Below are 13,765 nucleotides of genomic sequence, written 5' to 3' on the forward strand. Positions count from 1 at the left end.
GCGCGACAGAGGAACGAAGTTATTTTATATATAGAAGAAACTGTAATACGAAATTTCATAACCGCGAATGATAAATTCGGAGGTGCGCCGTTTTATCTCTCGCCCACGTCATTTGATGAATCATTGCGCGCGGTTACATGGACGCGCGAGTGCATTCTGTTCAAGGAATACGCACACGCAAAAATCGTTAATCATCCGGGGCAAGATCATGTTGCGTGATTTCTTCCTATCCTTGAATTAATTAGCTTGATGAATTTAGCATTCGCGATACCACCTTAATGGAATTCATCGCCGGGTTAATGCGTTTTCGAAAATTCATCCAGCATTTGCATTCGACGAACGCGTTATCGTTTATATTTCAGCTGATAAGAAACACCGTGCTAATTAACCGTTCCTTATTTGTAGAAAACACTTTTGTTAATCAACTCCATTCACCGATAAGCCGGCGCAGACGTCGATCATACTTGCAAACAATTTATTCACCAACAATTCGTTGTTCGAGTGGTTATAATGATATTTGCGTGCGCATGTAAAATTGTTTACGTTAACATTTTCAGCAGGATGAAACAATGATGATGAATAGATTCATCGAATTAACGGGATTATTAGTAACTACAGGAAGGAATTATTCTAATTCTTTCACTTATCTGCTTGCGCAAACGTGCAACTTATTCGCAATGTTATCACTTCGAAAGTACATTCGAACTCAATTCCGATCAATCGTTAAAATGCGGCGGAACAATTATTACAGTTATACAAGGTGTCCCACGAGTTTTCTAAGTCGTCGATGTTTACTTGACAGTTTTTAATTATTTGAAAATGTTTATGGCACAATTATCTGCTGAAATTAGTAAATAATTGGTAGACCGCGAATTTTCATACAGAATAAAAATTTTCGATATCAAATGCAGCAAGCAAGAGTCAAGAGACAGTTGTACTGTCTTTAATCATTTCAGTGAATTGAAAATAACACCAAAATAACACAGTGTTAAATTTTGCCAATTTTTCTACGGTTTCAAATTTCATCTGATTTTGAATAAGTGCACAAATTTATCGTATCGACCTAGGCTACATTAGGTGATTAGGCATTACAAGAAAGTTTGCACAGAAATTGAGGGATGCTCTGTACAGATTAATAGGAATGATAGAAGTATATTGCGATTCGCGTACCATCTTTTATAGCTTCGTCTTTTGGTAGCTTCGTCCAATAGTTGATCGATTTCGGGAATGCCTCTGAATTACACTCCAAAGTCATGTTCTGCCCCAGCTGCGCTCCCACCGATTGATTCAGTTTCGAAATCTCTGGAGCAACTGGAAATCCACAGCGAGAAAGAACATGGAATTATATTGCCTCGAAACGTAACTCATTTCTGCTTTAATATAGCAACGTAACTTATCGCCGATATAAACAATAATTACACATTTAGTCAGTGAAATATTCAGCAAATGTTCTGTGCTGATTCAAAGAAAATCAAAAATAACTTCTTTTTTGAATAATTATTTAAGTTCGAATTAATCCGCTAATCATCTATTTATTTTCGTAAAAAATGTGCAAACACGAGTTGAATAAAAATTTCATAAATTCCTCGATGATTGTAATATAAAACTTGCGATCGAATGAGAAGCGTTAAAATGATTTTATCATATGACTTGATCGAGTTTCATTCAAACTTACATTGCACTATGAGCATTATTCTTTTACTGACAGTGGGTGGCACGCCGTTGGAAGCAATGCAGAAGTATGCTCCCATCTGCGATCGGCTGACCTTGGCGATGTTGAAGACTGATCCCTCTATGCTCTTCACTGGAACAACAAAAATCGACGATTCGTTAAAAATCGTTCCCATTACCAAATATTCTTTCAAATTATCAGAAAATGGCACAAACAAATGCTGAAACATTTAGCCCAACAACAAGAAACGACCGTTTAACTCTATAAGAAGCGCGAGAATTAACGTTCGACAGTTAACAACGTTCAACTATTGCATCGATCTAATTTCCTGCGTTGTGTATACTGTTCGTTACGCGAGCGCAAATCGAACAAATTAACCAGGAAGTTCGATGACGTTGGCAATTAAGGGTTAGGCGCATGAATTTATCACGTGATTAAATGTTTCCAAAGTATTGTTACACGACGCTGTTATTGATATTACGAAGGTGCATTTAATTATGTGCACGTATTGAATTGTGCGCGTATACACGTACAGGATCGCGTCGTTTGATCTCGCGATACTCTTTCGCATAAAATACACACGTACGGGCGCACACGACTTCATACACAGGCGCACACAAACACGCACGAAGCGCAGGATTTCCGGCGGGAAACGTTGCGAAGTTAGCGAACGTATTCGTCGGATCAACTTATGCGCGAGACACTGTTAACATATTTATTTATGCGTGGTCATAAATCCGACAGGTTCGGTACTCGTTCTAGCGGAACAATAATCATTCGCGAGAGGGGCCGGTGTTGATTTCGACGTCGCAAAAAGCTCGTTATAGCGCGTCCGAAATTAATATGAACTGATCAGCGAGGGTTTGCTTCCGCACCATCGATACTGCGAATATTCCGAGCTTTTTGTTAATCCATTTAATCCGTGTGGGTATTCGATGCCGTGGACCCAGGAATTGTATCGTAGATGGAACGCTAGTCATGCGTTTCTTGCTGCAAAGTTACTTGCCCCGACCGTAGAACACCCGATTATATCCTCCTGCGACAGTTACGGCGATACGGATCTCCAAAAAACGCCGGATTGCGTGGCAACGCGATTTCAAAAACAGGGATTCTCGGTAGTCACTTGCAATCTGGAAATGAGGGGTTCCTGAGGTCATTTAGAGTATCTTTTTCCTTAGTGCAAATGCAATCCGCGGCTCCGTTTACGAGTTATTAACGAAGCCAATAAGCGGAACTGGGATTCGACCGCTCGACCGCTGGTGCCGTTGGTCGACCGCTGACGTCATTGGCTCGACCGCTGGCGCCGTTGACTCGGCCGCCTCGCGCTAGCTGAGCTGGGATTCGACCGCTCGACCGCTGGTGCCGTTGGCTCGACCGCTGACGTCATTGGCTCGATCGCTGGCGCCGTTGGTTCGGCCGCCTCGCGCCAGCTGAGCTGGGATTCGACCGCTCGACCGCTGGCGCTGTTGGTTCGGCCGCTTCGCGCCAGCTGAGCAGGAATTCGACCGCCGTTGGCTCGGTCGCCTCGCGCGAACCGAGCTAGCCTCTCATTGGTCACTGTTTTTCGCTAATAACTCGCTAAGGAAAAAGTTACCTCAAATTACCCCAGGAACTCCTCATTTCCGGATTGCGAGTGACTTTTGGGACATCCTGTATATTCGCGCGATACAAGTTGTCTGAGCATCGTTCCATGTGTATTTCCTTTCGGATTCTTCGTCGTGGATAAATATTATTGTGCATGGATAAATTGTACTTGACTGAAATGTTTGTAATTTTATAAAATTTCTTAGCTCTTTTATATTCTTTTTGCCAAATTCGAAACTTTGATATTCATATGGTTTAATTTATTTCAATTTCTAAATTGTAATGTGATTACAGTTTTGTCTGTTTATTGATACTATTATTTATTGATTTACTAAACGAGCCAATTACACGCGGTCTAATTACAGAAAATAGTACAGAGTAATTAAAGATTGAAAGCCATTTAATGAAATATTTATGTAAAGCAAACGTAAAATTATCCTTTTATCTTGCTTCACTTCTAATAATGTTCTAATAGCACTTTTCCAGGCTTGACAAACTGTGACCGTAAAGAAAGCAACGTGTAAATGCGCAAACCATGTGAAAATGGGTTTGAGAACGGCAAGTGTTTGCAAATACTCGGTGACTGTGTTCGGAAGCAGTAGCTAGCTGCCATTTTGGATTGGCGACACTGAGAGGGACTCGTTCGTATTTTTTTTTTTTTTAGACAAGGGAACGAAATGAATATTATTCGAACAGGAATGCAATTAAATAAATAGGGCCTAATGTTTAGGGCCAATTTTCTAGAATTCTTTTGAAATATGTATTAAGTATTGAAAAAATTCACACGTTCAGGGAGGATTTTTACCAGCGTAATAATCAACATCCTGTGTATATAATTGATTAATACGCGAATTGGCATTAATATTCTTGTTATTATATATTATTTATTGTAAATAATCTATAGATTTTCTATTTTGAATAAATACAATGAAGATTTGACATTTAAAATAAACAGAATAAAGATTTACAAATTCGAATGAACAAAAAAAAATATACCATATAGAATAAACAGGAAGGTGCTAGATTCTCGAATAAACAAATTGTTCCAAACATTCGCCAATAATTGAACAGACACGAGTTTGCAAACTACAGTTCGCGCTGCGCGCAAAAAGTGAAACGTTTCGTTCGGTTGATTAATTTCTCAACGCTATCACTTCACTTGATTGGAACTAGTGGTCTCCGGAAGTAGCCAATCGATCAGGGGCGCGAACGAATGATTTTTATTTGCAAATCGTTCCACGTACAGCGATTCCGTCGCCATTTTATCGGCTGTACTTCTCATAAATTAAATGCGTTTCAAGCTTTTACAACGGCGCGGCGCGGCACGGCGCTGAGAAACTCGTGATACTATACGTTATTCCGGACCTGAAAAACTCGCACCCCATTCTGAAGATGGCACATGGTTGTTGCCATCCCCCCACTTTCGAATAACATAACCGAACGAGCTCGCGTGAAAGCAGCTTGCTAATGATTTACAGATTTATAATCTCAACCTCGGCCCCCTATTTCAGCGATAAATCCATTTACGCGTCCTCTTTGCAATCGTATTCCAAGTTAAACCAAATTAACGAGAATAATATTGTCCGCACTGTAAGGATGTTCACGAGTTCTTAAATATTATCAAATATTCATATGTATGAGTAGTGCGCAATTGTTCAAAGAGAGAGAGAGAGAGAATGCCAGGTTATATTTTACTTTGAATATATTCTATTTTGAATTATAAATATATGACAACATTTATTCACGATGTTAGGTTTACAAATAATACAGAAATATTATCCAAGGAAACTGCGGTTTTGAAAAATCGTGTATGCTATAAATACCTGCTAGCATGCATTTCTTGAAGATAAGTTTCTATACTTAGAATTATTAATGAGAATTTTTAGTATCTAATTTATAGTATGTAAATAAAAAATATATATGAATTGTACGCATGTAAATAACTAAGTATATATAAGGAAATTTTTTAGGAAAAGGGAGTTAATTATTAATGATTTATTTATTATTATTTATAATTTATTTATAATTTATTTATTACTTATTTATTATTTATTTATTATTTATTATTAATAATTATTAATTATCTCGTTAATCACAAGAAAAAACTAATAATGAGCAAGTTGAGGTATTATAAAACCCTAATTTTCCGAGAAGACAGTAACAGAGACAAAAAGATGAAAGAATGCGTACAGATAAGAATTAATGTACGTGCGACCAAGAATTTGACAGAGCGAGAAGTTACGAAAAAAGTAACAGAGCGTTAGAATGGGTCGCAGACAGCAGAAAGGAGGTTACCGGGTAATAAAATGGCAAATGTAATTTAGATCTGTAAGAACCGGAACGATAACGGAAAAATAAAGAGAGGGAAGTGGTTGTATTCGTAGCGAGCTGAAGCAATAATGCTTGAGTAACTCGGCGCGACAAGAAAGTTGGAATGTCCATCGGACGCTTTCAACTTGCATTTTCAGAGCGGCAACGCTGATAGAGACTACAGTGGTAACCACACTAGCAGTGCAGAGCAGATCAGAGAGAGAGAGAGAGAGAGAGAGAGAGAGAGAGAGAGAGAGAGAGAGAGAGAGAGAAAGGGAGAGGCACACACAGCGAACGTAAATCTTGCGGTGGAAAACTAAAAGGCGGTTACAGCGGTCAGTCCCGGTTTAATTTTCGATTCGTTGGGCTCTGACATTGTCCACCTACGCGCTTAATCTGTGCACAAAGCAATTTATGTTATTGAAGTCTCTCTGTCGACTCTACCTGTAATCACTTTCACAGGAGATAACCTCGAAACCACCGGCCAAACCATTCAATACAAATCGTATTTCCTCTTTAATTAATTACCTGCAAAATCCCGTGGGCCATCAATTACCGGATGCTCCGTCTCTGTCGAGCGTTCCCGAGTCTGACCGACTCCGAGATATTTAAAGGCATCGTTTAAACAGCCTCGCCCACAGAATTCGAAAAATCGCTGGCACGTTGTTTGAATCACGGCGGAACTACAGATTTCGCATTCCGCTTTACGGAACAGAACAAACTGTGCGCTTTTAATTGATTTCTCGAACGATTTGCTCGTTATACAATTTTAAACGTTCGTCCAAAAAACACTGGAACAAACGTTTCAATGGAGAAATGTCGTTCGTTCATCGAGTATATTTAATCTGCCGAGAATGTTGTGTTTTGCGAGACAGTAATTTTCTTTCGTTTCTTCATTTCGTGGAAAAGCAAAAGTGATCCTTTCTCCGATACATTGAATTCGGCATTAAGGGTGTTCTTGAATCGAGAATAATAAATGTGGAATTGAAGACAATAATCGTTTCTCTCTGTTGCATTCGGAAAGAAAAAAAGAAAGTAGCATCGAGGATCAATATTCATTCTGCTCCCAATATATTGAATTTACCATTAGGACCGGATATTTCATTTTTTCTTTTTTTATATAAAAATAAAAACGAAAACAATACAACTTCTCTCTTTCCGGATAAATCAATATTCATTCTTTCTCCGATATTTGGAATTTCGGATGAGAAGCCGTTTGATTTTTATGAAATTAAAAAGAACAATAACTCCTTCGTTTCGTTCGGAAAGAAAAATAATATCGCGAGCCGGTATTCATTCCTTTTCCCGATATGTATCGAGTTTTCCATTAGGGACTTCTTATTTTAATCGAATGCACGCGGAATCGACGAAAACACTTCTCTCCGTTTCGGCATATAAATCGATGCTCGTTCTTTCGCGAATATTTCGAGTTCCGCGTTAAGAGCCGTCCCATTTCAAGAGAATAATTACTGTCTGGCCGGCATACGCAGACTGCCTTTGAATCCGAATGCCGTGTATCGAGCGATATATACGTGCATAGGCCGCTCGGCGGTTGTATTTGGTATCACCTGCAAATAATGTTAGAACTTGAAAGGTCTTTGATTTACAAAGAGTCGGACTGCAACATTTCCCGGCGTTCCCAGAGTTTTACTTTGTATTTGTATTTGCGCCCGGCTTCTAAATGGGATCGTTGGTTTATTCGCAAGTTTATTCACACGTGGCTGAGTACGGACCGACTGACAATGAGTAATTCGGAAAAAACAGACTGTACAGAGGGGAACGCGCGGCGAGTGGTGGGAATACATCAAAGAAAACGTTCGCACGCGAACGAAACGATTCGGCTGATTAAATTTACAAGTGAATTCGAATTCCCATCGCACGCTCAGAATGATCCCGCGCTTTTTTGTTGGTAGTCCGCGGTTGCCGACGAAATGGGAATCATTGAACGTTATCGATATCTCGCCGCGGTAATCGCTGGCATAAACGCTCGCTTCGCTAATCGCGTAATGCTGATCTAATTCCGCAAGAAATACTCCCTGCAATATCATCGTTTCCTCGTCGACTGGTCATTGAAAATTGAAACTACTTAATCTAAAAATCGTTTTAAATTATGTACACGGAACGTGCTAACGATAAAATTCGTTTGTAAGATCGTATGGAATATTTCAACAATTTATCGCCTTCTCGCGAAATAAAAGTCTCCGAATAAAAGTTACTTTCGTCCGAAATAAATGTAACAACAGGAAAAGTGTGCGCCGGCAAATATTATTAATACTTTCCGACGACTTTAATCTCTCGGAACAAACGAGAATGGCAATGAATGTCTGCGACCCGACCGAATTTTCGTAGGTATTAAAGTCGACGAAAGAAAGAAGGAAAGACTCGTTTCCATTCCGCGTTCCACGGATCTCTTTACAGGCGAGCGAATCATATAAATAATAGGCAAACCCGTGTTAAAAAGGACTTCGGATCTGGACAGATCGGCAAAGTAATCCCCCTGCCGAAGATAAAACGAACGAAAGATGGATGATCATTTCAAGTCACATTTTTATTTCTACGTCTTTTTTTCAGGAGGAGTTCCTAAGTATCTGTCTTCCATTTGAACGGGAACTTGGTAAATCCATAACAGAGAGGAAAGTAGATACACCTCGAAATGTTCGCGGCTTATGTCGAACGGTTTTGCGAACTTCTTCTGGTCGTTGCTCTCTCGCCAAAGATTTTTTTTATTTACTTTAATGAACACGGACAAACTCCTAACTTGTTCGGAGCACCTTCCTGATTTCGATCTACGCCGCGTTTTCTGCGGCAACTGCTTTTATCATTCTCGGCCGCGAAAGTTTCTCGCGTTCCAAAATCAAGATCCGTGTACAATTTTCATGAGATTTCGTACACAATCCCGATCTAAAATTGATTCGGTGAACGTCCGCGAATGATTCCAGTACCGTGTTAAATTTGTCCGATCGTCTTAGCGTTAAGATTTCCGTCGAATGTCTTCCATAAAAGTGCACGCTCGGGATAATGCTCTCGCGACAGCTATTAAATTTTCGTAGGTAAATATTTCGAATACGTGTTGGAGTAAATGCGTTAATTCGGTGAATGTATACGCTTAGTCAATGTATGCACATACTAATTCGATAAGCAAATGTATTCGCAAGCAATGAAATTTAAACGATCGCTAGTAGACGCATACATTTTCATGCGTGATTTAAACGAAACAACAAACCAAACGAAACCGCATTGCTCGAATCTACACTTTCGTCGGCAGACCTGAACGTTGTACGTAGAATCTCGTCGATCGTTTCGTAATTACGCCATTATTATTAGACGGTGGATTTTTAAAGCTGAAATCAACAAATTTTGTTTATCGACTGAAAAACTCTTCTGTAGTGATAACATGAAAATATTATATTAGTTTTCCGCAGCGCGTATATTCATTATATTTGCCCGAAAAATTTCACCCATTTCGTTGATAAATATTTCACATCTTCGCTGCGTGTTTGTTTAAATCGAACGATCGGATACGGGAGGATATACAAATATTACAAGACTGAAATAATGTTACAAACATCGATACAAATTTAAATAAAACCGATTCGTCGATTCCTAGCAATTCCCGAAAAATCTCTGTTCGGCGCGAAAGGATCGCGGATCTTCCGGCAAAGGATCTTCAAATCTTCAAAGGATCTTCGGGCAAAAGACGAATCTGCATAAATTGTATCTACTCGCTGTTTGAGATCTCACTTGCTCTATTTTGCCATAGCAACTATATCCTGATCGCAAGCTCGCCTCGCGAAAATTGTCACAAATAGAAAATAGAAAGTAATTTCACTTACGATCATCGACATTCTCTAAATTATTTATCTTTATTGGAATGCAATTGCTTCAGTAATTGGTATGAATGAGTGTAACATTGATAATTATGGCTGTCGAAAGAGTAGATATGCTTCAGTGTGCTTTGCCTTTTAATTCACTTCCTGAGAAAGCTCGACGAATACAAGTATGGCGTAAAAGTAAAAACAATTAAAAAGCAAGGATCCAAGTGCATGCTATTAAAATTTATTAACGTTTATTTCATCGTCGTTTATTTCTAAGTTTTAAATATTATCAAAAGAAGTTGTTCATTTATATCGTATTAAACAAGCTTTTACATTCATACGAGCCACGTGTTCGATCGACGATTCCCCAGGATTTGAAACGATTCGAACAATTAAAAATCTCACGCTTTCTCAATTTCGCTGCGAAAATCCGTGCTAATCGCATCTTTGTCACGAGGGAACGCGTCGCTCCGGCCCACGCGCGAAAGCCGTCGCGACAGAGTCGCGGAGCTTCTCAAAATCCAGTGGACCGCGCGCCCGGTCCATTTCCCCTCGAAATAATGCTATCGGTCTAAATCGAAAAATAAAGCGGGAATACTTTATTCCGTGTGCGCGGCGTAACATTCGGAATGCAGGATACATTTTTCTTTCCGCAGGCAAGGTAGTTTCCTGCGGAGGAATATGGCGCGAGCAACAGTCGGGCGCGAATAAAAGACAAAGAGATGATTTATGCGTGTCCCCTCTCCCTCCCGCCGTCCCCCCACCACTCCCCCGCGCTGTCTCGCTCGCCGCGTCTCTGCCCCACTCCTTCTGCCATGCGAATCAGAATGTTGGTATTACTTGGTGTTACCGTACGGAACGGGGGTGTGCCTGTATTTCATGGTGACGTCATCGGCATGCCAACAATGCAGGTGAAACGACAGGCTCTCGCGCGCTGTTTCCCCGCATACACGCGTTCTACTCGTTAAGTAAGTTTGAAAGCCAGCCGGTGATAAATTTTCATTGCATGTCCATCGTACCTCATATATTCCTTAACACTCTATTGACTTCGTATAAACGCGGGTCGGAAGCGCACCTTCCTTTTTTTTTCGCGCTGCTCTTTTTCCGTTTTGTTTACTTTTTCTTTCGCGCCCGGTGTCAGCCGCATCGCGCCGTACCCGTGCGCAGAAACGCTATTGACAACGGAATGATACATCGAACATGATGTTCAAGTTTTAGACACGCAGCCGCCGCCACAGCCAATGTCGGGATAGGGGCGTCGACTTGGATCCAATTGAAAACGCTGTTCGACAGACAATTTACGGATCGCGAGAACGTAACGCGCTCGCTATTCTGCCGCCGAAAAAAAATTCGGTCGAGTGTATCTTTATAGCGTTCGAGGCTGAACGGATCGCGTGGGAGTTTGCCCGGTGGTTGGTATTCTTGTACAGAGAAGATGAATATTAATTTGGGAACGTTTTTTTTTCTGGTTGCCGCGTTAGCATCGGAGAGAAAATACTGGATGATAGCGTATACATTATTGGAGTGCAAATCGGATGCGTTTCTAGCAATTGTTTGCGTCCAGTCGAATTCGTGCGCAGTTTTATTGGACCTCCGCAACGTTGCCTAAACACTGAAAACAAGTTACGCTAAATCAGGGGTGTCAAACTCGCGGCCCGAGATGAACATTTTTGCGGCCCAGTCAATATATCCGACGCAAAGTAAAAATGAAATAGAAATGTGAATTAGAAAATTTGAAAGTAGTCTCGGCCAATCAAATTTCTCCCGAAATAGGAAAGATAGTATCAGAGAAGAGATGTCAAGCATCAGGACGTAAACAAAAATTTAACTTTATATATGTTTATTACAATGTACTAGTCGAAATAAAAATATTTGTTTCTATGAACATTGATTTTGTTTTGCGGCCCATCTAAAGTTTAGCATTGTTTATTTGGCCCAAGCTAGCTTTTGAGTTTGACACCCCTGATTGAGCCCATTTTCGAAAAAATTACACCATCTTTCAAGTGGTCTTAAGCGTATCGCTGCCACTGTATGTGACAGTTAGCCAAGGGGTGTCAAGCTCGCGGCCCGAGATGAACATTTTTGCGGCCCAGTCAATATATCCGACGCAAAGCAATAAAAATAAAATAGAAATAGTCTCGGCCAATAAAATTTCTCCCGAAATAGGAAAGATAGTATCAGAGAAGAGATGTCAAGCATCAGGACGTAAACAAAAATTTAACTTTATATATGTTTATTACAATGTACTAGTCGAAATAAAAATATTTGTTTCTATGAACATTGATTTCTTTTGCGGCCCACCTAAAGTTAAGCATTGTTTATTTGGCCCAAGCTAGCTTTTGAGTTTGACACCCCTGCGCTAGATCATTGTTGGCCTATGAATTAGACGTTCGCGTAATTTTAGGGACGAAAGCGCTGGAATTCGGGAACAGTTTGTTGCTTATCGCAGTTACTTTTGCGATGAGAATGTAATAAAACATTGCACGCGGTTCCACTTGAATAAACGAGTTTAAGATTTGGCTCGTTGTCGCGATTTCGAAGCAAAAATTCGTTCGAATAATTTGGCACACAACTCGGAATTTTCAAATATTTTTCTCAGCGATAGAACGAACGATGATTTTTAATTAAAAACGCGTAAATGTTTTGCAATACTCATACGATAGGAGAAACATTTCTCACGAGAAATTGACGACCGATATTCTTAGCTTGAACCACCAAATTGGATCGCGTTCGATTAAATTGCAAAAATCTTCGGAATTTATGACGTTTCGTTGGAGAAAATATTCATCGTTCCACCGCGTGTGTGTGTGCATTTTAATCTGCGACTCCTACCTTCCTTGCCATTCCCGCGTAGTATAGTTTCCCCGTCTTCTCTTCTCCAGGTGATGTTCGGCGTGGGTGTGCCGTCAGCAGCGCAGCGCAACGTCACGTTGTTTCCCTCGTTGGTAATCATGTCCGTGCTCGTGGAATAATCTAAGATGTTTGGCGGAACTGGAAACAATAAAGTCACGAATTATTGATCAACGGATAACAGTTTAACGACGGGCTTCGCTGATGCATACAATGCTTCCTGTCACAGTGACACAATGAGATGGGAACAAAGGAAATCGAAATAATAATAAATCCCATTATGCTGCGATTCCCATTGTTCCTGAATTAATTCAATTGCTATAGGGTTTCTTAGTATAATTGCTCTCGTATTCAGTATTCTATAATAGAATGAACCGATCGATATATTATATATATATATATATTAATATTAATATAATAATATAATAATATAATAATATTATTAATATTAATATATATATATATATATAACTTTTTATATTTTTTATTTAAAAAAATTTAAACTCCAAAATTCTGAGATATCGTCTCTTCCGTGTCTCTTTTATAACACACAATTAAATATCGTCCGACTCTTATCCACTATTCATTCAGGCAGATTAAATTAGACACTAATGTAATGGGTAAAATAATTTATGAAAAGAACTTGCATATTGTTCGGATCTCGAGAAAATATCATGCTCGACTTTTTTGGAGGCCATCGTTCACTTTCGGGGCTAGAATTTCTCATAGCTTGCGAAATATTTTTGGTCGTTTGTCTCGGAAACTATTAATGGCGGGGGAAAAGTGTGAGCGTACTACAGCCGTGTTTTTTTGACGTTGAATTCACTCATGTAGACAGATTTGGAAAAAATTCATTTGTCTGCAAGATATGTTACACCGAGCCTCGATTTTGGGGGTTCTTTTTGCCCTCTGAATATGGATGACGACAGCTATTAAAAATACAAAAATGGTCCCGCCGAGAACAAATTTCGCCGTGTTGACGGTGGAATTGTGGTTATAGTTTCCAATGTTGCAAATAAATAATCGAAGTCGAATATTCTTATCGGGCTGCAGATCTTTACGCAAGTTCCCATTTTCACGGATTATTTTACAAAAATCAGGATTAGAGAAGAATTTATTTTGTCCACAAGAAAATTCTTTCTCATAGAAATAAAAGATAACGTCGTTAGTATTTATCTGTGGACAAATATGTTTTGCAATTTCGGACCTACCACAAATGCATGTAAGCTCCAATGCGCATTATGTGCATATGAGAAAAATAAGTGACGGCAATTGAAAACAACGGAAAAACCAAAGAATAATGTCGAAGAATATCGCTGCACCATTTACCTGCAAAAATATAATATAATATAATATAATATAATATAATATAATATAATATAATATAATATAATATAATATAATATATAATATATATAATATAAATAATATAAATAATATATATAATATATAATATTCACTAATTATAAATAAATATTAATTAGCAAATAATAGTATAATAATAACAATAGCATAAATTTTGTATTCACCATAA

At 39.1% G+C, this 13,765-nt stretch overlaps 1 protein-coding gene across 1 annotated transcript in view; it reads right to left on the reverse strand.

Moving 5' to 3' along the window:
* Positions 1–13,765, reverse strand: part of LOC117229080 (neurotrimin) — a 252,385-nt gene that overhangs the window by 30,924 nt on the left and 207,696 nt on the right. The window contains exons 4-6 of the mRNA XM_033485220.2: positions 12,214–12,372; positions 1,676–1,804; positions 1,171–1,311 (exon numbers count right to left, since the gene is read on the reverse strand). Coding sequence (XP_033341111.2) covers positions 1,171–1,311; positions 1,676–1,804; positions 12,214–12,372 — 429 coding nt within the window. The remainder of the gene's footprint in view (positions 1–1,170; positions 1,312–1,675; positions 1,805–12,213; positions 12,373–13,765) is intronic.

Source organism: Megalopta genalis, chromosome 7, assembly GCF_051020955.1.
Source record: "Megalopta genalis isolate 19385.01 chromosome 7, iyMegGena1_principal, whole genome shotgun sequence".
NCBI lineage: Eukaryota > Metazoa > Arthropoda > Insecta > Hymenoptera > Halictidae > Megalopta > Megalopta genalis.